Genomic DNA, 26,354 nt, shown 5'->3' on the forward strand with positions numbered 1-26,354 from the left:
TAATGTGTAAGGTATATAAAAATAGACCTAATATATAGGAAGCAAGTATGCGTAAGGCTCTTGATTAAGTATTAATTCTATTATATTACCTATTCTTATTTATCGAAATAGTAGGTTTTGCGTCTAAGAAATATCCAGTGATAACTAATGCATATTCTCTGATTGCTGACAGCTACATAGTTCCTGAGTAAATGGGTTAGAGAATTATCAGTGCAACTAGTAATAACAAAAGAGTCACTAATCGTAGGACGTGTGCGTGTATTGGATGCGCACATTAACTAACCAAACAAATCGTTTCGCACTTTCGGTTCGCAAATATGGCATGTGTTCAGTTTTGAAGGTAAATGAGGCAGCCCCATTATCATGGCATTTAAATAGAAACCTTTTTAAATAGCTCATTTAATTCGCTGCATTTATATAATTGAATTTACATATGCATTTACTGCCTGCATTTACTGTCTGCATTCATTCAAGTGAATAATTATTTAAATAGAAATGCATTTTGGCACTGAATGTTGCTGCATGTGTGTGATCGTGTGATTGTGCGAACGAACACTTTGCGGCGAAACAAAACAGAATTCGTAAAATAGTTTTGAGCATAACAATCGATTGGGAATTAGGATTAGATCGGAAGAGATCGGTGGGGTTCGTTTCGATTCGATTCGAGAAGGAATGTATTTTCGAATATTTCACCACGTTCGGTGACAGTCGTGAATCTTCTTTTGCTTCGAGCGGACGTCTCACGTCCTAAAAAACTATCGATCGAACCGTTGCGGGCTATATAGTATACATATAGATAGTATATAAAGTCGGACGGATATAATTTTTATCGGTTACCCATTACGAACTCCATTCCTACGTTATCCTTCCATAAACCGCCTTGAAAAAAAGGTACGAAACCAATCAAAATGGGAGAAACGGATGGAGATATCGAGCCACGGGCCTCGGCCGAACCAGAGGCGCCAGCAGCGCAGGACACCTTGCAGGTGCCAACGCAAAAGAAGCGAAAACTCAAATCACCAACTCCGGGCAGCTTACGCGGACGCAGCTCCACGCCAATACATGGCCGGAGTCAGACGCCGTTCTCCCTCTACATGACTCGACGCAGTGCCACGCCCTCGACATGGCGCAGCATTACGCCTTTCCTGAATCGCGAGGAGAAGGAGAAGACTCCTTTCGAGCTGGGTCGGGACATAAAGAGCCAGACCACGTGCAACATTGCCGTCTTCGATCGGGCCCTCGTCATGGATATCTCCGAGCCGTTGGATGTGCAGAAGCCCGTGCGTTACATAACGTCGGACTTGTCGGTAATCGATCGCGCTGCCGTAATGGATGTGTCGAACGTTGAGGTTATCTACGTCGTGGAGGAGTACGAGGAGGTCGACGAGGAGGAGGAGATCCTCGAGGAGGTGAAGCCCAAGAAGAAGGAGAAGAAGGCCAGGAAGCCGCGTGTCGCGCGCAAGTCCGTCGACTTGACATCGGGCGGTGAAGATAACGATGAGCTTGCTGAAGGCCTCGATGACCGGGAGGACAGTTTGGATCTCGACGATGACGAGCCCGTCAAGAAGGGCAAAAAGAAGGCTCCGCCCAAGAAGAAGGAGAAGAAGGAGAAGTCACCCAGTCCCAAGTTGAGCTTGAAGCTGGAGATTGGTGGCGGCCAGAAGGCCAGCAAGAAGATGTTCGAGCAGCAGCAGGCTGGACCCAAGCCACCGCCAAAGAAGAGCAAGATGGTGCTCCAAATGGAGGAGCAAGCCAAGGCGGCTGCCAAGGCCGCCGAGGAGGCGGCCGCACGTGCCAAGCCCAAGGGCGAGACCTTTGAGGAGCGCCAGAAGCGTCTGCAGGCCGAGAAGGAGGAACAGGAGGAGCAGGAACGCCTAGAGGCCGAGCAGCGGGCCCTAGAGGAGGCCGAGGCGGAAGCCGAAGAGGAAGAGGAGCTACCAGAGGAGGGCGATGAGGCTGGCTACGGAGAAGAGGGCAACGAAAATCTCGAGGAAGGTGAAGAAAATCCCGAAGAACTCGCCGAGGAAGAGGAGGACGTTGTGGTCCCCCTGAAGAAGGAGAAACGACGCGGCAGCGACTCCTCCGACGACTTTGTTCGTCCCGATCCCCACGAGGAGGAGCGCTGGCAGCGCATTGCCGCCATCGAGGGTGAGGCGTTCATGCAGCAGATGCGCAAGTACAGCATGGCCAAGCGCATCAGCGAGAAGGAGCGCGACGCCGACTGGCAGAATCGCCGAGAGCAGGCACGTCGGCCCAAGTTTATCAACTTCCTCTCCGATCGCACCGTCGAGTGCGGTCAGAGTGTGCGCCTCGCCTGCGCTGTCGACGGGCCCGAGCTGTCGGCCAAGTGGTTCAAGGATCGCCGGCAGCTGGAGCGCGATGGCAACCATCGTATTCTCAACAATAACAACATTCTCGTGCTGGAGGTGCTCAACACAAATATCCTGGACTCCGGCGAGTATTCGTGCGTGATCTCGAACCAGAACGACGAGGTGACCTCCTCGTGCATTGTCACCATCTACGAAGTGTTCAAGGACGAGCCGAAACCCCCATCCATTCAGTACATCAAAGGTATATGTCGGCGAGTGAGCGTGTTCGCGTTCAGGTGCAATACATGCTGCCATGCTGTAGCTTTTCTTTGCCTCTTCCAGAGTACTATCATCTGCGCGACGATGAGCTGACCATCGAGTGCCATGTTCATGGTGTGCCCCGGCCGGTCATCACTTGGTGGCGTGGTGCGTTCCAGGTGAAGCCCAGCTACAAGTTCACCATGCTGGAGGAGGCACACGGTGTCTGCAAGCTGCTGATCTACAAGCCCGGCAACAAGGATGGCGGCATCTACACTCTGAAGGCTATCAATTCCATAGGCGAGGCTCAGATCAATCACACCGTGGAGGTGGCCAAGAATCTGCACTACCATGTGCCTGGCATCTTCCATGCCCGCGACAGGATCCAACTGGACAGCTTGAAGCAGGCCAAGAAACAAATGGATGCGGCCCTCAAGTCCATGGCCGAGTCGGATCAGAGGCGTGCCGAGGCCGAGGCCGAGCAGGCGCGTCTCCGTCCAGTGCGTGCGTCCCCGGAGCCCCTGGTGCCCTCCAAGCAGAAGCTCTCGTTCGCCACCCAGCTGCGCGATCGCATGGCTCTCGAGGGATCCACCATTAAGTTTGTGGCCACCGTTATCGGACCCTCGCCCAGCACCCGCTGGATGAAGGACGACAAGTGGGTGGTGGTTGGTGGCAACATCAAGAACCTCTCGGAAGAGGGAAAAGCCATTCTGGCCATCGAAAACGCCACCACTGCCGACTCGGGCGTCTACAAGTGCGTGGCCAAGAACGATCTCAGCGAAATTGAAACCTCTTGCTACTTCAAAGTGTATGCGGCACAGACCGATGGCGACGAATCGGAGCCCATATTCGCCCTGCCCCTGCGAGGTATTCTTTGCTCGTCTCGTCTCGTCTCGTCTCTCAATGTTACTCACTGTGGATGTCTCTGTGGATATACCATGTCCCTAAGTGTTCTGATTACACGACTGCTATACGTGCAATATGTGTCCGTGTTTGTGCGGTGTCCGTGTGTGCGGTGTCCGTGTGTGTGCGGTGTCCGTGTGTGTTGTCCGACGATCGCGATTGAGGTCGTCCGTGTACGAAAATAGATGAATTGATTGATTGGATGCCTTTTCCTTTGCCTTAGATGTATATCATGCCTCGCAGAACGATCTAATTCTCGATACGAAGGTGCGCGGCAATCCCCGACCCGTCATCTCGTGGACCAAAGACCAGATACCCGTGGTGCTTGACGATCGGGTGGTGCAGATCGAGCACTTGGACGGCATCTGTGAGCTTATCATCAACAAGCCGACCGTCAATGACAACGGCATCTATGTTTGCACGGCCCAGAACAAGTTGGGCACTCAGTCGACCACCCACACGGTCGTCGTCGACACACACTCATCCCGTCGATCGAGTATTCTCTCCACTTTGGCCATGCAGGACGGTGCAAAGGAGGGCGATGCCGCGGAGGGCGGTGGCAAGGCCAAGAGCAGGCCGAAGAAGAAGAAGGACGATGAAGAGGAAGGCGGTGGCGGTGGGGATGGCGGCTACGAGCGACGCAGCCGCATGCCGGACCCTTCGCCCAAGCAAATGCTCTACTTCACGGTCAATCTGTCCAATCGCTATGTGGCCGAAGGCTCCAAGGTCAAGTTGCAGGCCGTAATTGGAGGTCCCGAGCCGACGCTCAAGTGGCAGAAGGATGACCAGAATGTTACCTTCGGACCGAAAATTCGCAACATGAATCGCGATGGACTGGCGGTCCTGGAGTTTGTCAGCGCCTCCACAGAGGACTCGGGCACCTACTCCATCACGGCGCAGAATGAACACTGCAAGATCACCACCTCGGCCGTGCTGCATGTCTACGAGACGAAGGTCAACACCGATGTCCAGCCCGTGTTTATTCGCTCGCTGAAAGGTAAGGGATCAAGCATAACCATTACATTGTCTTCCCATCGGATCAGATCAGTGGGAGATCTATAATTAGCTGCCATCCGACATTGATCGCTTGTTGGTTGTGCAATGCCAACGATCGCATCGCATCCATTATGCAATCCTATCTGTTGTTTGTGGTGTTGACTTCTCTCTTTTTGTCGTTGCATAATACAAAATTCTGCCATCCTCTTTTCCGTATGTAAAGACACGTATCACCTGAACACCAATGAGCTGATCCTGGAGACGGCGGTGCGTGGCCAGCCCACACCGGAGGTACAGTGGTTCAAGGACAGCATTGAGATCCAGAGCGGCGGTCGCTTCCAGCTGATTGAGCATCAGGACGGCACCTGCGAGCTCCTCATCGATCGCCCGGACAACAAGGACTCGGGAAAATATGTGGTCAAGGCCGAGAGTCGTGCCGGCAAAATGGAGATCTCGCATTATGTGCTGTTCGAGGGCAAGGCCCATCACATTGCGGACAACATCCACGGCGTGTTCCATGCGGACAAGAATCTGCTGCGTCCCAAGGAGGAGAAGGAGAAGCCATCGGAGGACTGGAGAAAGCCAGCACCAGTGGCGGCCGCACCCGAGGCCGAGTCTGAGGCTGAGGCCGAGGAGGGAGGCAAGGGCAAGCGACGTGGCCGCAAGGCGGACGATGAGGAGGGAGCCTCATCGGCCTACGCCTCGGACTATGCCTCGGACTCGGGCAGTATTTCGAGCAAGCGGCGCGAGAAGAACATCGTCATCCACTTCAGCACATCGATGAGGGATCGTGTGGTGGCCGAGGGCTCCAAGGTGAAGATCTCGTGCTTCCTGGACGCCAAGGAGCCGCAGGTCAAGTGGTTCAAGGACGGGGAGCAGATAACGAACTCACCCAAGATCAGGGGACGCTACAGCGAGGGATTGTGCCTGCTGGAGATCATGAGCGCCACGGCGGAGGACAACGGCGAGTACAAGTGCTGGGGACGCGATGAGACCGGTGAGGCGTCCACCTCGTGCCGCCTGGAGGTCTTCGAGGATCCGGGCACTGGCGATGTGCCTCCCACATTCACGCGCAACATCAAGGACACGCTGCACGGCAAGATCAACGAGCTGCAGCTGGATGTGCATGTGCGCGGTCTGCCCACGCCCGCAGTCACGTGGGTGAAGGATGGCGTGAAGATCGAGAACAGTGACAAGTACCAGCAGGTGGACCACGATGATGGCACCTGCGAGCTGTTCATCAGCAGCCCGAAGCCCTCGGACAGCGGCAAGTACGTGTGCCAGGCCGAGAATCGCGAGGGCAAGACGGAGATCGTGCATATGGTCACCGTGGAGAAGCGTGTGCGGGCACCACGCGTCTCACCGCCCAGGGAGGGTCGTCCTCCACGTCCTGCTGGCGATGGCGAGGAGCCACCAGCTGAAGGCGAGGAGGGAGAGGTAGGAGCCGACGGTGAGCCGCGACGCAGGAAGCCCAAGCCCGACGAAGAGGAGGCGACAAGCTCGAGGCGAGAGGTGCCCATGCCACCGGATCTAAGGAAGCGTTTGTACTTCCGCAACTACCTCTCGAACCGCACCGTCAAGTCGGGCAGCAACGTCAAGTGGATGGTGAACATTGACGGCCCAGAGCCCAGTGCCAAGTGGTTCCACGGCGACCAGCCGATTGCCTTCGGCCCCAAGAGCAAGATGTCCATGCAGGACGGCATTGCCTGGCTGAATCTGGTGGGTGTAACAGAGGAGGATGCCGGCGAGTATACGCTGCGGGTGAGGGGATCCGACAACGAAATCGTGAGCACTTGCAACCTGTTCGTTTACAGCACGGGTAAAGAGGAGATAATCCCACCCACCTTTGTCGTGGGCATCAAAGGTAGGACGCGTTACTCGTTTGTGGGTTCTTGAGTGTCTCACGCCAGTGCGTCCACGTGAATGTTCCACCTTTCAGATTTGATCTAAGTGTAGTCCTACTGTACTCCTAGATGTAGCTTTAAGGAACTCTAATCCCTAGATTATTCCCAGCTGTCTATTGTATTCTGTCTTATGTGTATTGTGTCTTGTCTCTTTCCCATCATCCATCATCCATTTGGGCTGCAGATGCCTACCATTCCCAAGGCAATAGCCTCACGCTGGAGTGCAAAGTGTCGGGCAGCCCCAAGCCACACATCTACTGGCAGCGGGACAACACGCTGCTGCCACTGGAGGGCGGCAAGTACCAGTATGCAGAGCAGAGCGACGGCGTGAAGCTCCTGACCATTACACGCTTTGGCAGCGACGACTCTGGCCTGTACACTTGCTATGCGGAGAGCGAGAATGGTCAGATGAAGATCAGCAAGTTCGTGCAGGCCTCTGACTATGTGCGCGAGCGAGCGGCTGACAAGAAACCCATTGATATGGTCATTCAGGAGATCAAGCGGGATGATGAATTCTCCTCCGCTACGGCTGCCAGTGACAATGCGGCGGCCAAGGCCAAGGCTCGCGAAGCCAAGCTGCGCCTCAGCCTGGAGACCAGCCTGAAGACTATGACCATTGGCAGCGGCAACAAGGCGCAGATGATTTGCTATGTGACCGGCTTCATCGAGGATGTGCACTGGCTGCGCAACGATGAGCGAGTGACTAAGGATGCCCGTCACAAGATCTACAACATAAACGGAGCCATCAGCCTGGAGATCTACGATGCGCGTGTCGAGGACAGTGGCCACTACAGATGTGTCGTAAAGAACAGCAAACAGACCGTGGAGAGTGCGGGACAGCTCAGTGTGTTGGATCAGAGCCACGGACAACTGCCAGAGAGCTTCTCCAGTGGCATAACAGGTGAGTCTTACCCATACATGTACCCATTTTCCTTTACTGATCTTTGTAATTGTGCTTGCCAGAGTCCTACGATGCGCAGCGGAATGAGATTGTGCTCAGCTGTCAGGTGCATGGACGTCCCAGTGTCAGTTGGATGCGCGACGATCACACAATCTGCAATAATCGCTACAAAACAGTGGAGGAGCCCGGAGGCGTTCGTAAGCTGGTCATACGCAATCCCATATCCTCCGATTGCGGCATCTTTGCCTGCTATGCGGAGCACGAGGAACGAATTGATTCGATCAGCACCACCATCAGAGCTGCCGCCCTTAAGCGTCTCATCAGTGCCAGCGCAGAGGATGCATTGGCCAATTCTGATCAGGATCTGTCCAGTTGGTCACGCAGCACATCGCATTTAAGCACAACAGCAGCGCAGGTCAATGGTAATGGAGAGCTGCATCGGGCCGGAGATCGCATCAGTCGCAGCGTGGCCAAATCCAAGCCGCTCTTCCATGCTCTGCTGCACGATCGCACCGTTTCCGAGGGAGCCACTCTACGGCTGCTGTGCGCAGTTTCGGGCGTTGAGAACACACACATCGAGTGGCTAAAGAATCACAAGCCGCTGCCCAAGGACACGCGCTACCAGACGCTCTACCAGAACGGCGAAGCCTCGCTGGAGATCTTTGCCGCAGTGGCCGATGACAGCGGCAACTACACCTGCTGTGCCAGCAACGATTTCGGCGAGAGTCTCACCCACGCCCAGTTGCGTGTCTACAAGCACTTCAAGGAAGCCTCACAGCCAAGTACATTTACGCAGTCAATTCGAGGTAGAACCCGAGTACCCGAAGAGGAGAACATTCGCCTGCGCCTTTGCCCACATCTTTGCTGTTCTGCTAACCGCTTCTGTAACTCCACTGACTCGATTGACTCTTTGCTAATCCTTGTTCTTGTTCACTTCTTGCAGACACATATTCTCTCAATGAGAATGAGTTGGTTCTGGATTGTCGCGTGCGTGGCAAGCCACGCCCCGAGATTGTGTGGATGAAGGGCACCGAGATACTGAACAACGATGGCAAGTTCGTGATGAGCGACCAGGCTGATGGCTATGCCAAGCTGGTCATTAACAGCCCCACCGAGAAGGACTCTGGCGTGTACACGTGCGTGGCCCGCAATGAGGGAGCCGAGAACAAGATGTCCCATCAGGTGGACTTCAAGGGTCGCGAACGCTACACACAGGAGAAGACTTCGGGCTTCTACCATCGTGATCCCAACAAGCCTCACTTCCTCATGCCGCTGGGCAACCAGACCGTCTGCGATGGCGGCACCGTGGCCATCTCAGCCGAGTTCATGCAGACAGCCACGCCCCTCGAGGTAAAATGGTTGCGCGACCGCCAGGTGGTCGAGGGACCCAATGTCCAGACGCTGGCTGAGCGCGGTGTCTACACGCTGACCATCATGAAAGCCGGATCCGAGGTTGAGGGCACGTACACCTGCCGCGCTTCGAATGCATACGGACGGATCGAGTCGCATGTCAATATCGATGTGGCTGTTGGTGCACCCAAGGAGGAGCGACCACCGCTGTTCCTGTCGCGCCCAGAAACCGAAATGAAGATCGCCGTGGGTGATCCCTTCTCGTTTGCCTTCCGCATTGCCGGCGATCCGAAACCAAGGCGTAAGCGAGTCCTTTGCGTGTGCTGGAATATCCACTAATCATATTCGATTGTTTCCCGTTGCAGTCACATTCATGAAGGGCACCAAGGACATCACCCAATCGGATCGTGTCAGCCAAGAGGTATCCGATGACTACACCAGATTCACAGTGCAGCAGGCCCAAATCTCCGACTCGGGCACATATTTCGTTGTGGCACGTAACAACTTTGGCACGGACAGGATATTTGTTACCGTCACGGTAAGCACTTTGGGATAATGTATCTGTATCTATGTGGTTTCTGTTTGCTATTGCTTGTGGCTGTACCTTCCATGTCTTGTCTCTGTTTCTGTGTGCTCTACGAGTGCCAAATGCTTTCGCTAACTAACCTTTCGCTATTATTTCTCTTCTCTTCTCTGCTTCTGCTTCTCTTCTTCTAGATTAAAATCCCCAAAAAGAAAGAATAAAGCTTATTAATTAAACATATATAAATATATTTTGCAAATTTCGAACGCCTCCGCCACCAACAAACTACCAACAAATCCAACTCCAAATACAATTATAATTAATAATTCAACAAGTCAACTTTCCTGACACTCTCTCTCTCTCTCTATGTGTTCATTCAAAGCAATATAATAATATCGTTCTGACTACAAAACTTATAGGTAAACCCGCGCGCACGCTCAGCAACGCCAACGCAACCACGCTGGGGCCTACCCCTGGACAGTTACAGCGACACATCGTATTTCAGAGGTGAGTGTACTCGAGTGTAACTACTGTGTATCCCCTGTAAAGACCTTACTTGTACCCTTCTTTTGTGTGGATCTTTTGTCGTCTTACTCCTTTGTCCGTTTGTTGTCCGTTCGTTGTCCGTTCCATCGCATGTCTGTCTGTCTGTCTGTTCGTCTGCGTTCATTCTCTTGAGATATGATGCCAGAGCTTTGGTTGGATCTTTTTGCAGATCGGTTAAGTACCGCCACAAACCACAACCACAAACGACAAAAGAGATTTCCTGTGAGATCAATGAGATCGATAGATCAATACGATCGATACACCCTGCAGCAGCAGCACACACACAAAGTAATTCGTGTATTTATCTTTTGTTAGTATTTCTGAACGATTGACTTAATTACTTTTATTATCGTATATAAATAATGTATTATTTAAAGCACAGCAATCCAGCTTATACATTTACGTAGTGGAAAAACAAGAAAAATAAAAAAATATTTCTCCGGGGCGTGAACTGTCTTTGATTTGAGGATTTGGATGGATCTCTTTGATATATTACATACTATATTCCATCTGTGGTATTGTCTTTCATTCATTTGATGTGTTTTGCACCCCCGCACAGATCCACCTGGCTGCATATCCACCGAGCCGTTGGTCGTTGACTCTGGACCCTCGCACATCTCCCCTGTCATGGGGCAAGCCGGTGAGCGCCAACTCAGCTCCGGTTATTGCCTACAAGGTGGACGCTTGGATTGTGGGCCACGAGGGTGGCGCCTGCTGGCGAGAACTCGGACTGACACCCATCAACTCCTTCGACGCTTTCAATCTGAAGCCCAATCTGGAGTACCACTTCCGTGTGACGCCCAAGAATCGTTATGGCTGGGGACCGGCTGTGCAGACGAGCTCCACTCTGCAGGTGGGCGGCGTCGAGTGCCTGCCCGAGTTCGTCAAGATCCTGCCCGGCCAGGTGAAGGCCTTGCTTGGCGCCTCCTTCACGCTGCAGTGCAACATGCGAGGAGCTCCACGGCCACAGATAACTTGGTACAAGGATGGCATTCAGCTGAGCAGCAGCTCGGAGCGCGTGAGGATACGACAGATTGGCTCTACCTGTGCCCTGACTATACCCACGGTCAGCGATCTGGACTCTGGCCGCTACACCTGCGAGGCGACCAACTCCAAGGGCCGCGTCTCCACCTTTGCGCGGCTGCAGGTTGTCTCCGATTCGCGGCTGTACGAGGCGGACTCCCGCCTGAAGGAAATCGCCCACGGGCGCAATGTGGCTGAGGTGGGTGACTCGTTGCCCATTTTCACCATGCGCCTGCGGGATCGTCGGGTACAGGTCACCTATCCAGTGCGTCTCACCTGCCAGATTGTGGGCTATCCTGTGCCTGAGATACTCTGGTACAAGGATGAGGAGCTCATTAACGCCGATAGTCGTCATCTGATCACAGCCGAGGGGCAGTTCTTCACGCTAGAGATTGCGGCCACAACGCTGGACATGAGCGGCACCTACACTTGCCTGGCTAAGAACGAGCTGGGCTCCGTGTCCTGCCACTGCAATTTGGTGGTGGACAAAGGCATACGCGCGTACATCTCGCCCGACTTCTATGTGCCTCTCGATCCGTTCTATGTGTTCCCCGAGGGCTCAGAGATACGCCTCTCCACCAAGGTGGAGGCCTACCCAGCCGTGGGCGTTACCTGGCATCGTAATGGCATGCGGCTGCGCCCCAGTCGTCGCCTGACCGCCACGCTGGACAGCAATGGTTACGTCGAGCTGATCATTGCCGAGGCCACAGTGCGGGATGCTGGCATCTATGTGTGCGTGGCCTCCAATGTGGTCGGCAAGGTGGAGACCATTTGCCGCGTGGCCATCGAAGAGGAGGAGCACACAATGGTGCAGCAACGTTCAATGGAAATACCCAGCATCAAGACTGACGATTTGCCGTAAGTTGCACACTGAAGAGCGCTTAGAAGAGACAATTAAAGGTTCCATTTATGTTTTCTAGTTACTCCAAGGAGCCGCTGTTTGTGGTCAAGCCACGTTCCAGTGAGGCCTACGAGGGTGACAATGTCATCATATTCTGCGAAGTGGTTGGCGATCCAAAGCCCGATGTGGTTTGGCTGCGTGATTTTCTGAATGTGAGTACGAGCGAGAGTCAAAAGCGCAAGCGCAGCAGTTGCAGCGGCAGCGGCAACCCCACAGCCACCCAGTCGGCCAGTCAGTTGCATTCACGGCACCAGCGAATGTGGGTCGTATTCAGTTATCGCTGCCCGCCAGTTACGCCCGTTACGCGTTCGTTACCTTCTCGCGCGCCCATTCTCATAGAGAAGCTCAAGCACAGGTGAAACAAGGAACGTGGGGGGCCCTACTGGCATCAGGAAGTAGTGCAAAGTGATTTCCGCCTGTTTTTTTGTGTGTTTGCTCGTATATAAAGTGAACTCCCAGGGGGCCCACAGACGTTAGTTTTTCATATTTCGAATTTGCAACAGTTGCTCGTGCGGATAGATTCCAAGAAAGTTTCGTATTGATCCGCAGAAAACGCGAACAAAGTGTAGAGGAAAAGTACAAAAGGAAAAACAGAATCGTACTCAAAGGTAAACGGAATATGATAGGACAGCGAAGCAATAATGTTGTGATGAAAGAACAATGCAATGCAAAAACAGCTGCACTCGGATTACTCGGACAAATGCGTCATTCCCAGACCCAGAGTGGCACACACCATAGAGACAAGAGGCACACACACACACATAGAGAGATCTTATAAATCCGATTCGCTGTCAAACGCTAATTCAAGTTCAGGCCATATCAAATAACAGGCTTGTTCAGGCCATCGAAAACTGATACAAACAATTATACGATACGAGCCAAAAAGGAAAAACAAAATTATTACGAGTACACGTACTGGCTGGCTGGCTGGCTGGCTGTCCGTTGTCGTGTGCAACGTGCAACCAAGGAAGCAGAAGCAGGCACGCAGGCGGCAGGGAGGCAGGCAGGAGGAGGTCAACGTCAGCAGTCACCATTCAACATCAGTTGTCAGAGCGTATACCTGTTACCAGTTCTCCTATTCGACAGTCTCGAAATTTAATTTTGTGCTTATATGGCCATAAGCTTTATCCAACAACAACAACAAGTCCGAGACATAGAAACCAGCCTCAGGCCACAGCCACAGGCCTCAGACATTTGTATAAAGACAGTCGTCCGTCGTGATTCATGCTCCTTGTTGACAAACGCAGACCGAACGCTTGTGCTTATATTTCAGAGTGACCTTGACTCACATCTTGACATCTTCTATCTGCAGCCGGAGTACTATAAGGACGCGCCACATTTCCGCAGGATTGGCGAGGGACCAGAGTATAGACTGGAGATACCCAGCGCCAAATTGGACTTTACCGGCACCTACTCTGTCATAGCCAGCAATTGCCATGGCGAGGCCAAGGCTGTAATATCGCTACAAATATTTGCCAAAGGTAAGATTAAATTTTAATTTATTAACTAGACTAGGATGGCATTCCAGCTCCTCCTGCTGCATCAACTAATTTGGGTATAGGTTATCTGGGGATAGGTATTAAGCAGGCGCGGAAAGGCAATGTCTCTCCAAAACTCCCCGGCCATGCTGATCAGACTAGAGACGAATTCGGGATCGGCCTGCACCCAGACATAGTGCAGGGCTCCGTTCGTCTCGAAGATGGGACTAAGGACGCAGTATAGCGCCTTGCTGACATTCGCCACAAACATTTGTATCTGTATTTGGGCCATGTACTTCGGTGCTATTGATTCACCAGCCTCCAAATACCTTTCGAAATCCTCTTCAGACTTTGGCGCTTTGATCTCGACAATGTGATCGTCTGTGATGCCATCTGGTGTGGCGCACAGAAACGGATAGTCCTCGTGCAGCAGCAATCCGCACTCGACGTACTCTTTGTTCTCCAGCTTCTCCGTCTGCTTCAGAATGAATCGCTTGTGCTGCTTCAGCTGCATACGGGCTTCGGTGCTCCTGTCGCGTCCCTTGCAGAACATCATGTTGTATATCGTCTCATCGTCCTCGGCCGTTTTCCGCTTGGCTACCAGGTTTATCATGGAGCAGCGTATGCGCATGTACTGCGTTTCCACCCACAGCCGCGACTTGTACTGATTTCTGCTCACATCATTCAAGCTCTCGAGGAGCCCGATCTGCGCCTGTTGTTCCATGTGCTGTCGAAAGCCCTGGACATCGTGTATGTTGTACTCATTTGCACGCAACAGCACATGATGCACGAAGAGTGTCTCAAACTCATCGCTGGTCTCCACGCACTGCCGGTGCAGCGCCGATCCCCGTCCACAAATGGCTATTTCCTCCAGCACAGTCGAGAGGAAAGCCTGTCCATCGCTGTCGCTTATTTTTTGAGAGTTCGCTTCACTCTGCAGTCGCACCTCGTCTTTGGGAATCATATCACATATGGGAATGGCTCGTGTGGGCTCCGGCTGCACCAGCAATTCCAGTTCGTGGCCCCAAAATTCCACCACAGCTGAGGGCTGTCGCTCCGTGCTCTTGTGGAGAAGCCAAAATATAAAAGCTACAATGTGTGGACACGCTTTTAAGGGTGGGAGATTGTCTGATTAATATTTATGCTGGGAAAGCAACGACTTCCAGATTGCCTACCAGATTCGGGACACCGGCTGCATTGACCCTCTGCAATGGCCCGCGGGTTGTCGAGCACTTTGATGGCCACATTGGCATGTGTGTCCGTATTGTCAAACTCAGATGTGGAGAACACCATAGCCTTCAGTTCGCAGATGCTGCCCTGCTGTCGCAATTGCACATAGTCTGTTAGTAGATCATTTTTATCCGTCGATCTATGGACCAGAAATTCTATTATTAATGTGTGTGGGAGAGAGATAGTGATATGTTGCTTACATATTTTGAGACTTCTCGGAGGCTGCTGCCAGGCAAAAGTTATACACCATTCCGCTGTTGAGGATGGGCAAGTTGTGGATGGTTGCCTTACGGTAGCCAGGATCTATGTCCATGGGGACAATAATCATCCCCTTCATTATTAAATTATTTATAAAATTACGATTTTCTGAGATCTTCTATAAATACCAGTGTGACCGCGGATCTACCGATAACATATACCGAAATATACCTTCGCGGTTTTAAAATACCAAAAGAGCAGCCAGGGCTGAATGCATCATTTGCACTGCTTTACACTGCTTGCCGACTGGCATCTTATGGTTATCGCATGGCTTGTTTAAAACATTTTCCGTTTCGTTTCGCAGATATACTTAAAGATAGCCGCATGGATAAGGTTCACACGCGACATGGGTGAGTAACGCTCCGCTCCCTCATACGCAATGCAATTCTAGTATCAATTATATATAATTGTACCTTGCAGCAACATCGAGACACTCCCACGATTCGTCAGAAACTTGAGAAATTTGCGGTGCTGCGATGGCGACGCCATTACGCTGGAGTGCCATGTGGAGGCCATGCCCGAGCCGTACATAATCTGGGAGAAGGATGGCCATGTGGTGCCCAGCGACAAGGACTACGTGATGTCGTATGACGGCACAAAGGCCATTCTGAGCATACCTCGCGTCTATCCCGAGGATGAGGGCGAGTACACCTGCGTGGCCAAGAACTCCGTGGGACGGACGCTCTCGTCGGCCTGCATTATCGTGGATGTGCCCGAGGAGAAGGAGAACATGCTGAGTCGCCAGCTGACACGGCCCAGCGGCCTGCTCTCGGCCCACTCGACGCCCCGCTCGACGCCGCGATCGACGCCCAATCGGAGCTTTTCGCCCATGCGACGCCTCTCGTACCGCACCAGCAGCATCGATCTGTCTGGGGTAGCGGAGCGGCGCCGTAGCGATGCGCGAAATGCCTTCACAGCTCCCAAATTCCTTGCCATTCCCTACAACCGCGTCGTCGAGGAGGGTGACAGCGTGCGCTTCCAGTGCGCCATCGGGGGCCATCCCACACCGTGGGCCACCTGGGACAAGGACGGACTGATTGTGACACCCACCACACGCATAGCTGTGAAGGAAGTGGACGATCTGCGCTTCATCGAGATCGATGAGGTGGGCTTCGACGATGCGGGCCTCTACCGCATCACTCTGGAGAACGACTTTGGGCGTATTGAGGCCACCGCACGGCTGGATGTCATTCGCAGCTCTCGCTATTCCAAGTCCCCATCCGTGCGCAGTGTTCGGGCCTCCTCCTCACGCCGCAATGCCTATCTACATAGACGCATCATGGGTCCATCCACAGGTAGGTGTATGCTCCTTCCTCCCTTACACTCAAAATTACATGTACAATTTCTCACCTTGCAGCCATTGGCGGACGCATGGCATTGGCAAGCGGCTACCGAGGCTCCTCGGTGCCGTCGGTGCGTTTCTACCACAACAACGTGGAGCTGGAGCCCACGGACCGAGTGCACATTCTGCTGCAGCCGGAGGACTCAGTGGCCATGCTCATCGTGGACAATGTGACGCGCGAGGATGAGGGCGTCTACACCTGCATCATAAGCGGCGATCATGATCCGTTGATCAGTGCCACGAGCGTTACCTTCCACGAACCCAACACTGAGGTGCCGCAGCGTCGCGCTGTCATTGCGCAGCCCCTGCCCGAGATTACCAAAGCAGTGGAGGGCGAGGCGATCGATCTGTGCTGCACCATCGACTGCGACCAGCCCTACAGCTACCTTTGGCTACGTAATGGGCAAATGCTACCAGATAGTGACGAGTTCAAGTGAGTGTGGAATGCCAGGCCCAGAGATTAATCCACGAATCAGATCTGAGAACCGATCGCTGGCGATTCTCTCGATTGTATTACCTGTAATCGCTGGCATTTACTAAAAGTTTATTAATTATATATTGCAGCTACATTGATCACGGCAATGGTTGCCTCTGCCTGCGCTTGAACGATCCATTCGACATTGACTCGGGCACATACAGCTGTCAGGTGTTTACCTCCCCCAACGAAAGCACGGACATGATCCATAACAACTCCACCTTGGACTGCAGCTACGACTGCAGCAGCAGCGGGGAGTTGTGCATTCTAGAGCGCGATCTGTCCCAAAACGACCAAGAGTGCATCCAACTACTGAAGACGCCGCTGCCCGTGGTCTGCGGTGCGGGGGAGGAGGCGCTTTTCTATGCGCGTGTTTTCCCCTGCGAAGCGGAAGCCGTCTGGTATCTCAATGGAAAGCCGCTCACCGACGATATGGATGACTCACTAAACATGACGGTGCGTATGCAGGGAGGGGGGAACAAGCCGCGGAGCAACAGGCCCTATAAACATTAAGTGGTTCGGGTGCTCGCTGACGCTGCTGCTGGCCCCAATCTGTGCCTGTGTGTGTGTGTGTGTGGAACGCGGAGAATTTGGATAACTGCCATCTCCCAAACAGAGCTCTTCATTTGAGTGTGGTGTTATGCCCTTGCTTAGGGTATTACGCCTGGGAGTAGATGCTTGCAAAGCAAAGAAGAAAGCAGCAAGCAGCTATTGTGAATAGGTAAATTCTCTGCCGCTCACGTACACGTGCCTTACAGTGATTCGCACCAATACCAACACATTGCAATGTTCCGTTTTGCGTGCTGTTTTCGCACATTGGTGAATGTGTGGCCCTGGCTTAGAGTCACTTAATCACTGCAGTTTAAACGTTCAATTTGTTAGTGTATCAAAAAATGCGGCTTGCCACTGGCTGGACTTGCTTTCAATTTCTCGTTGTCGCCTTGCCGCAGGCTCAAGCCTTAGCCTCAGCCACAGCCTCTGATTTGTTCACACCTTGATTGAGAAGACAATAACAATAATAATGATTGTTCCATACATATAGGCATGCTCATTTACATATGTGTATATGTACACAGCCATGTGTGTTGCTTCTATACATCAGTTATTGAAAACAGAGACCCAAAAGATTGAAATACTGCCGCATGTGAGCTGCATGCGAAACGATAATGTTAGTGAGGCGTCGCTGCCCGGCCCGTTCGCATGCCGCCTCCCAATCCGATGCGCCATGCTCCCGTCCAACCGATCGAAGAGGAATGAAACACTCGCTCAGTGGCGCTCAAGCGGCTCACATCAGGTCCAAGAATTCCCCCAGATGACAACCTGGTTTAGTTAGGCAATAGAAGTAGCAGCAGTAGCAATGTCGAAGGTAGGCGAGGCAAATGGATTGCTGCATTTAAGGTGTATCAATATCGTTTACATTCGTGTAGATAAAATAACTTATAGATAAGGCAGGGCGAGTGTTGTGGGGTCGCCCATGCACAGGGCACCAGCCACTTGTCGCTGTTTTTGTGTGTGCTCCAATGGAAATGGAACGCGAGCGGCAGCAGCGACAGTAACAGCAACAGCAACAGCAACAGCAACAGTGAGCGTGAAAGTGTCATTGTTGTCGGCGATCGGTTCGGTTCTGGTGTGCTCCCGATTCTCCGCGACTAATTGTTGTACGGTTGCCATTGAGAGAGGCTTTCAGTGCTGGACTAACCATTCACCGCGACGCGTCACATTCCGCCGGATCGGAAACACTTGTGCACACAATATATATCCATCCGCTGGCTGTAATAGTTCCCTCAGTGTATGCAAATGTTTACCCATCTGCTTTGAGGCTTCCTTTTGGTGTTCGTTAATCATCTCTCTTTTGCTCTGTTGCAGTTGGAGTCGTATCCAGAGAACGGCATTCGGGTGCTGCGCCTGCGAGACGTGCAGCCCTCACAGAGCGGCGAGATTCGGCTGCAAGTGAAGCATTCACAGACGGAGCGGCGCATACCCACGGCACGGACATACACCAGTCTGCTCGTCTTGCCCATTGTACGGGGAAACAGTAGTGGCTCACCGCTGGCTGCCAGAAGCTGCATTTTAACACGCCCCGACGATTGCACCGCCCTCATTGGTGGTCATGTGCGGCTAAGCGTGCGCTACGACCCCTTGCCGGGCACCCAAGTCATCTGGTACAAGGCGGTAAGTGTCAATCGAACCCCAAATAGGGTCACAACTGACAACTGACGCAGGAGGATCTGCCTTTTGCTTTTGCATATGGTAATTTGTTCGGCTTTTGATTGCGCAAGCAATGTCTTGACCCAATTAGGGCTGGGCAGGCCGCTGTTAGGGGGATTAAGTGTTTCACTCTCATTGTTATGGCCATGATCCGTATCATTCTTTATCTGTCATAAGCCAGCGCCTGGCTCTATCTTTAGCTCTTGGTATGGGCACAGCCCCAGACTGTGTCACGATCAGCTTGCGGTATTGACGTATGCCGCCGTTGCCCGGCTACGTAATGGTTGCAAACCGCAAATGTGAACCGAGATGAACGTGTTTTTTTCGTGTGTGCGCGCCACACGAAGGTTGGCCAACGCTTAACCCAACACTCACACACACACACGAACCTACAGTAACCCCATCTATATATCTATCTCTCTCTTCTATAGTGCCGTGCCATTGTTGAGGGCTCCAATGTGACAATCCGTACAAGCGCGCAGCAGTCGACGCTCTACATAACGGACATCTCGGCCGATGACAGCGGCAAGTACACGGTGGAAATAATGAATGACTACGGCGTGGAGGCGGCAGCCGCCTCGGTGGCCGTCGAGGGACCACCAGAGCCACCCAGCGGACAGCCGAGTGTATCCCTCGGTCCGGATCGCATGGCGGTGGCCTGGTGTGGACCACCCTACGATGGCGGCTGCATGATCACGGGCTTCATGTGAGTATCTGTCGCTGATGCTTGCCCAGAAGTGGCTCTTAATGGACGTTCCTCTCTTCTTGCAGCATTGAAATGCAGAGCTGCGATCCCGCGGACTGTGATAAGGCGAACGGAGATGCGGAATGGCAGCAGGTGGCACGCGTTGTGGACACCCTGGCCTACACCGTCAAGGATCTGCAGCCCCAGGTGCAGTACAGATTTCGCGTGCGCGCCGAGAACATACACGGACGCAGTGCGCCCAGCCAGCCCAGCGAACTGGTGCAGATGAGCAGCAGCCAGCACGAGACCAGGACGACAACGGACACATCCACCGTGGACTATGGACAGGCGGTGAGCGTGCAGTCTGGCGGAGACTTCAAGGCACGCTTCGAGATCATCGAGGAGCTGGGCAAGGGACGCTTCGGCATCGTGTACAAGGTGCAGGAGCGTGATCAGCCGCAGCAGCTGCTCGCCGCAAAGGTGATCAAGTGCATCAAGTCGCGGGATCGCCAGAAGGTGCTCGAGGAGATCTCCATCATGGGTTCGCTGCAGCATCCCAAGCTCCTGCAGCTGGCCGCCTCCTTCGAGAGTCCACGAGAGATTGTCATGGTGATGGAATAGTGAGTGGATCCAAGACGTTCTTCGCAGCGCTCTCTAATCTTTGTCTCCTGTTTATCCTTAGTATCACTGGCGGAGAGCTGTTCGAGCGTGTGGTGGCCGATGACTTTACCCTCACGGAGCTGGACTGCATTCTGTTTCTGCGTCAGGTGTGCGAGGGCGTCGCCTACATGCACAGCCAGAGCGTTGTCCATTTGGACCTGAAGCCGGAGAACATCATGTGCCATACACGAACCAGCCACCAGATCAAGATCATTGACTTTGGCCTGGCCCAGCGACTGGACACGAAGGCGCCCGTACGCGTGCTCTTCGGCACACCAGAATTTATACCCCCAGAAATCATTAGCTACGAGCCCATCGACTTTAAGTCGGACATGTGGAGTGTTGGCGTTATTTGCTATGTTCTGTGAGTGGATCAAGGGAATGTCTTGGTATTTAAGTGCTTATTCCATCTGTTTCCCTTGCAGACTCTCTGGCCTTTCGCCCTTCATGGGCGACACCGATGTGGAGACCTTTTCGAATATTACCAGAGCGGACTACGACTACGATGACGATGCCTTTGACTGCGTGTAGGCTTTGAGCTTTCGTTGCATTTCTTTCTTTTACTAATCACCCATCCATCCTTAGTTCGCAGGAGGCCAAGGACTTTATCTCGCAGCTGCTGGTGCACCGCAAGGAGGAGCGCCTGACTGCCAAGCAGTGCCTGGAATCCAAGTGGCTGTGCCAGCGGCACGATGACAATCTCAGCAACAACAAGATCTGCACGGACAAGCTCAAGAAGTTTATCATTCGACGCAAGTGGCAGGTTAGTAATATCGCTGGCCAGCGGCTGCTGCTGCAACAAATCCTAACCTAACGCAATTGCTGCTCCTTTTGTGCTTCTCCCTGTCTAACTTGCCTGCTTGCCGACCTGCTTGCTGGACTGCTTGCCGAACTCCCGTTGCTGCTGCTTAACCAGAAAACGGGAAATGCTATTCGTGCCCTGGGACGCATGGCCACACTGTCCGCATCGCGAAGGAACTCTGCCATTGCCATGGGCGCGCTGAACAGCCCGCGACCCTCCATCTCGGGCCTGGGCATGCTGAATGCCGCCAGCGCACTGGTCAGTCCTGTAAGCACGCAAATGTCGTCGCTGCACGAGGAGGAGGATGACTTCAGTGTGGAGATGCCGCACGTGGAGAAGCGGTATGCCCACGGAGCCCTGAAGCTGCGCGACAAGTCCCAGTGCAGCGAACGCAGCGACTCGGGCTACAGTGAATGCTCCAACTGCAGCCTCGGGGCCACCGGCGTGGGTGCGCAGGAGACGCTGCTGCTGTCACTGGCCAAATCCAAGCTGGAACAGATTGCCAAGGCGAGCATTAGTCCGCTGCCAGTGGTCCTGGACACACCCGAGAGTCCCATCAGCCTTGAGTTGCCCGCCAAAGGCGAGGCCATAATGCGCTCCGACTTCACCAACACAATAAAGATGCGCAAAAAGTCGCTGGAGGACAGTGCGGCACGCGAGAAACCCAAGCTGCATGCCAAACCGCTGTGCGAGTCCTCCAAAATGAAGGTGTCCCAGCTAAAGGACAAGTTCCAGCAGGCCAAAATCGCTTCCGCAGCTGCTGCTAACAAACCCAAGCTTGCCCCAGAGCCCAACAAGATCAGCAAAGTCGCCAGCGTGGGGCGCATACCGCTAAGTAACTGCTAGCTGAAGCTTGAAGGCTTGACTCTTATCTAATGCCTGTATTTTCTCTCTATTTATGTCAGCAGAGGAGCCAGGAAAAAGCGGAAGCAGCAGCAAAGCAGCAAAATCTGCACAAACCCGATCCATGCCTAGTTCACCGCTGCCCCAGCGCGCTGCCACGCCAACGCGGCTGATGAGCCAACGTGTCCGTGAGGCGACCGAGCGTCTTTCCCAACAGCACACGGTGGCAAGCGCTCAACGGCAAAACAGCAATGGCAATGGCAATGGGAACGGGAATAGTAACAGCAACAGCAATGGAAACGTCCCAGAGAGTAGTCGCGAGTCACGTGCGCGGCGTCTCATCAATAGATTCAACGAAACGAAACATATCACGTCCTAGATGTATGTCGCTTAAATGCCGACACAAACATAACTTTTATTACATTATTGCAGAAAACAAACCCCAGGAGAAGAAACACTCTACGAAACACTCGAATATGAATGTGAATGCGAATAGCGATTGCGATTAGCGTTAGCGAACACTGGTTTAGAGCGCCCTCAACCCACAGCTCACACATCCCACAGCCACACCATAAACACACATAATACACACACATCCACGTCCACCCCACACAACTCTCTGATCAGATCAGGCAACCCGACTAAACGGGTTCAAGCACTGTACTTAGGCTAGGAGGAAGCTAAATATTTAAATTATTGTATCGATTTATATACATATCTACTTATTTACCATACTAATTAAAGTTAATGTAACGAAAAATTAACACCTCGCAGCCTACAACCCATAGCTGTCTGTGCTGTCTGCGCGCGTCTGCGTGATGGGATTATCGCGTGGCTTCAGGCGCACCCACAGCCCACCGGAGGCACGCAGTGTGATGCGATAGGAGACGTCGAAGGTGGTCTTGCCGGGCACCGGCAGCAGCTGGAAGCTGCGCAGCAGCCGCGACACAATCGTCTTCATCTCCATGATGGCAAATCGATTGCCAATGCAGTAGCGCGGCCCGGCGCTGAATGGGATAAAGGCATACGGATGGCGATCCTTGGAGTTCTCTGTAGAGAAACGCTCCGGCTTGAATTTCTCCGGCTCGGGGTAGATGTGCGTCAGACGGTGGGTGGCATAGGGACAGATGAAAATGTTGCTGCCCGCGGGCAGCGTGTGCTTCGCCAGACGCACCTCCTCGCCCAGCTTGCGGGCAATCAGCGGCACCGTGGGATACAGCCGCAGCGCCTCCTTGATGCACATCTCCAGGTAACGCATCTCACGCAGATCGCCCATGGTGGGCGCCCGATCGCTGTAGTCGAAGATGCGCTCCAGCTCCTCGTGGCACTGCTCCTGGCAGTCGGCATTCTGCGCCAACAAAAATATGGTAAAGGCCACAGCGCCACCCACAGAGTCCTGGCCGGCCAGCATGAAGGTGCACGCCTCGTTGACAATGTCTTCCTCGGTGAAGTCGGGATTACTCTCGGATATCTCGATCATGTAGTCCAGCAGACACTTGCGCTCGGCATTGTTGTTGCCGATGTTGGCCAGAATCTCGCGACGCAGCTTAATCATCTGACGGGTGAAGTCGTGGAGGCGCTTCTTCTGGTTTAGCTCATCGTTGGCCAGCTTCGTCCAGTGGTAGATGCCATCGAACAGCAGCCAGGGATGCGAGAACCGCGTGGGTATCATCAGTTTGCCCTGGCGAAACGGCGACTCCTCAATGTTGATTGGATCCAGGCCCTTCTTTTTGATGGGCACACCCAGAACGGCCTCTGCGAAATGTCAGAAAGTGAGTCAAGGGAGGGGAACTGCAAGGGAAACTCACCATTTAAGATGTCCACCACGCAGTTGTTCACGATGCTGACAATGTTGATCTCGGTGCCCACGGCGGCGGCGCCCAGTGACTCGTACAGCGACTGCGAGGCATCCACAAAGGTTCCAATGAACTTCTCCAACAAACTCAGATGGAATGCAGGCTGGATGAGCCTGCGATGGGTGCTCCACTTGAGGCCGCTGCTGGTTATGAGGCCGTCCCCGAGGAAATTGTGCATCAGCTGGTAGATGAAGACTTTGTTGGTGTGCTTCTGCGAGGAGAGTATGACCTGCAGATCCTCCGGCTGCAGCACCACAAAAAAGGGAAAGAAGAGCACCCAAATGCGCACGAGGGAACCATACAGATCGAAGGCCTTGGCTGCTTGATTTCTCATCACTACAAACAGGAGGCACAGAAACAATCAATCAAAGGGCATGCCCAAACGAGTATTTCGTAGTTGAAACTTACAATCCTTGTCCTTGATGAGCAGACAATTGCCCAGAATGGGCAACGTTGGCGGTCCCGACAGTCGCAGCGACAGCAGCACCGATCGCAAATACGTCTCCAGATGGGCATAGAATGTGTAGATGCTCAGGCTGATGACCAGCAGGGCCAGGACTGAGCATAGCTCCCACTTTGTGGCGCGTTCCAGCTGTGGAAGCAGTCGTCATTCATGTATAAAATTGCATTGATCTGTCAATATTATTATTGTGTGTTTGCCCCTCAGGCTGCCATTTGTCAGAGTGTTGTTTGCCTAGCCCCCACAGCAGCGAGACAATTGGCCCTTAAAGCTCACTTCAGTGCGCGGCTCAAACGTATTTGGAATCAAATTAACTGGCAATGGAACGACGTGCGGACTGATGGACCTATGTACTGATGGCACAGATGCCCTTGCCTCGTGTCGCAAGTAGTTGTCAAACACACACACACTTGCGACAATAGTAATGGCAACGAAAGTACAAGTTATGTATCCAAACGAAGGTGCCAATTGATTAAGCCAACATGGCGTATGGGCAATGTGATGCGATGATCCATCTCAAGTACGTGCAGCATTTGAGATTGATAAAATCACACGAAGGCAGCCTACAAGTCAGCGAGCAAGTATCTCAAAACTCTCGCTTTCGCTGCCTCATACCCTGCACCCTGCACCCTCAGTACGGAGTACGTGGTCTGGTTCGGCTCGACTCTTTGCTTTGTGTCTCTGTGTTGTTGTTTGGTGCCTATTTGTGTCAGTGGTGCAACAGGTTACGATTAGCGGTGGCAGCCAAAACAATACACCCAAGTCGCTGGCCAAAAAAGATGACAGATGCTAATGATGATCACCTGGCAGGGACAGGCTTTTTGTTGGCTTTTTCCCACATGGCACACAATCGGAAACACCTCCGACGTCGCATCTTCCTGTCCCAAGAGCTTTGTTCAGTTCTGGGCATGAACAATGTACTCTGATATGCTCGTACATATCCGTAAACGGAGCAGCTGCTTAATGGCTTTCAGCCAATATATTGCTGGGGAATCCAGGGCCAACTGCACATCAGTCGTAAGCTGATCTTTTATGGCTAATCAACGGCAAGATAAAGGCGTTTAGATGCAATTAAATAACCATTTGCATGCAGTGTGTGAGTATTATCTAAGGATGTACACAAAGCAGGGTCCTTCCTTGAAAGTATTTAAATAGGAAAATCTCAGTAGGTTACTAAAGAGTAACCTACAATTTCAAACAACGCGGTGTACCCACAAGGCGCAAGGGAACTTGCATATTCTTTGCCCAGCGAATGAAACTCCAGGTCAAGGTGAATTTACTTAGCAGATATCTGCACCCTCTTTACTACAGCGGCGACCAATATCTCTATCCCTTTCTGAGGGTGGTGAATAAGTTATTGGTCCTCCCCCAAGGCAAGAAAATTCACCTTGCTCGTGGTGATCAAACGAAAAGTCTGTACAGGCAGTGGCCTTGATTTATTTCAAAATTCTCAGTGTTGTAGACATTTAAGGAGTTGCCAGTAGGAATTCTATTTCAAATTCAAAGTGCACATTTCCTGTCGATTTCCAACAAGTCAGAATAGGGAACAAAGATTTAAATGATTGGCACAAAACGATTTGCAATTAGAAGCTTTCAAGGGCAACGCTCCCACACCACAACACAGCACACAAAATAACACCAGCGGAACCAAAATCTCTATTTGTTCTTCTTAGAAGCTGTTTACCCGCCAGCCAGTGAAGCAACTCCGCTCCATGGGAAGGCTTCCGCTTTTTTTTTCGTTTCTGTTTTTGGGCAAGGTAAAGTTCGAGTGTTGTCGAGGTATCCAGGCAGAGCAGAGGCTGTGTGCAGAACCGAGCACCTCTGTGTTTGTCTAAACATTTGGCACTTGATCACTAATAAATGCACATCATGATTATTTCTCACTAATTTCATAAATTATCATAATCATCATTGAAACGAGACCCGAACATAGGCCTCGTTATGGGTCCAACACCTCAGACAGAATTCCATTTAAAGGCGAGCCGAGAGTGGCAGATCGCGATGAGATAATCCTTTTTTCTACATTTCACTCACCACTTTTTCCACAAACATTTTAAACACTTTAATTTCCAGTTCTTTTACTCAAGTTTTCACATCAATCATGGGAAACAAATGGAATCTGATGTGCTTTGAGGTAGAGTCCTTGCCGCCGACACGCTGTGTCACACGATTGATTTTGGTAATTAGTTTTTTGGGGTTTATGGTTTATGGGTTATCCGGTCACAGCTGCCGACAGTTGAGCTTCAAATGCGGGATCTCCAGCGGCATGGCGTCTACTTATAACCGATTTGGTTCGATCAAGCTCGGCTTTGGCGTACACATACACAACGCAGCACTGTGCCGAAAATACTCGTACTCGTAGTCGCACTCGTAGTTGTACCTTCAATGGCGTGCGCGTACGTGAGCCGTGGAGCCAAGTGGCTCTGGCGAGAGAGGGGGCAAA

At 52.5% G+C, this 26,354-nt stretch overlaps 3 protein-coding genes across 3 annotated transcripts; 1 reads left to right on the forward strand and 2 right to left on the reverse strand.

Moving 5' to 3' along the window:
- Nucleotides 1–687: 687 nt before the first annotated feature.
- LOC117890451 (muscle M-line assembly protein unc-89-like) lies at nucleotides 688–22,355 on the forward strand. Its single transcript, XM_034795289.1, is given in 23 exon segments — nucleotides 688–2,571; nucleotides 2,652–3,434; nucleotides 3,694–4,467; nucleotides 4,690–6,330; nucleotides 8,215–8,922; nucleotides 8,987–9,159; nucleotides 9,564–9,651; nucleotides 10,250–10,311; nucleotides 10,313–11,571; nucleotides 11,634–11,766; nucleotides 12,927–13,095; nucleotides 14,885–14,930; nucleotides 15,001–15,875; nucleotides 15,938–16,355; nucleotides 16,487–16,853; nucleotides 18,264–18,569; nucleotides 19,037–19,311; nucleotides 19,377–19,910; nucleotides 19,973–20,314; nucleotides 20,376–20,477; nucleotides 20,536–20,713; nucleotides 20,867–21,587; nucleotides 21,661–22,355. Coding segments are annotated over 23 exon segments (11,931 nt in total). The 5' UTR covers nucleotides 688–908; the 3' UTR covers nucleotides 21,975–22,355.
- Nucleotides 13,126–14,717, reverse strand: LOC117890462. Its single transcript, XM_034795310.1, has 3 exons — nucleotides 14,523–14,717; nucleotides 14,268–14,461; nucleotides 13,126–14,199 (listed from the first exon to the last, which is right to left on the reverse strand). The coding sequence occupies exons 1-3, from the start codon at nucleotides 14,657–14,659 to the stop codon at nucleotides 13,157–13,159; spliced, it is 1,374 nt and encodes a 457-aa protein (XP_034651201.1). The 5' UTR covers nucleotides 14,660–14,717; the 3' UTR covers nucleotides 13,126–13,156.
- Nucleotides 21,972–26,172, reverse strand: LOC117890459 (probable cytochrome P450 4aa1). The gene is made up of 4 exons (XM_034795305.1): nucleotides 25,946–26,172; nucleotides 23,860–24,043; nucleotides 23,404–23,787; nucleotides 21,972–23,350 (listed from the first exon to the last, which is right to left on the reverse strand). Exons 1-4 carry the CDS (start codon nucleotides 25,961–25,963, stop codon nucleotides 22,371–22,373), a joined length of 1,566 nt encoding a protein of 521 aa, XP_034651196.1. The 5' UTR covers nucleotides 25,964–26,172; the 3' UTR covers nucleotides 21,972–22,370.
- Nucleotides 26,173–26,354: the final 182 nt, after the last annotated feature.

Source organism: Drosophila subobscura, chromosome E (genome assembly GCF_008121235.1).
Source record: "Drosophila subobscura isolate 14011-0131.10 chromosome E, UCBerk_Dsub_1.0, whole genome shotgun sequence".
Taxonomy (NCBI): Eukaryota; Metazoa; Arthropoda; class Insecta; order Diptera; family Drosophilidae; genus Drosophila; species Drosophila subobscura.

What these genes read in the sequence shown, in the direction of transcription:
- LOC117890459 (XM_034795305.1), bottom strand. An exon ending in GCTCATCAAGGACAAGGATT is followed by an intron (nt 23,788 to 23,859) that starts GTAAGTTTCAAC and finishes TCCTGTTTGTAG; the next exon opens with TGATGAGAAATCAAGCAGCC. An exon ending in CGTGGTGGACATCTTAAATG is followed by an intron (nt 23,351 to 23,403) that starts GTGAGTTTCCCT and finishes GACATTTCGCAG; the next exon opens with AGGCCGTTCTGGGTGTGCCC.
- LOC117890462 (XM_034795310.1), bottom strand. Translation starts at nt 14,659, where the DNA reads ATGAAGGGGATGATTATTGTCCCCATGGACATAGATCCTGGCTACCGT. An exon ending in TCCGAGAAGTCTCAAAATAT is followed by an intron (nt 14,462 to 14,522) that starts GTAAGCAACATA and finishes TCTGGTCCATAG; the next exon opens with ATCGACGGATAAAAATGATC. An exon ending in CAGCCGGTGTCCCGAATCTG is followed by an intron (nt 14,200 to 14,267) that starts GTAGGCAATCTG and finishes CACCCTTAAAAG; the next exon opens with CGTGTCCACACATTGTAGCT.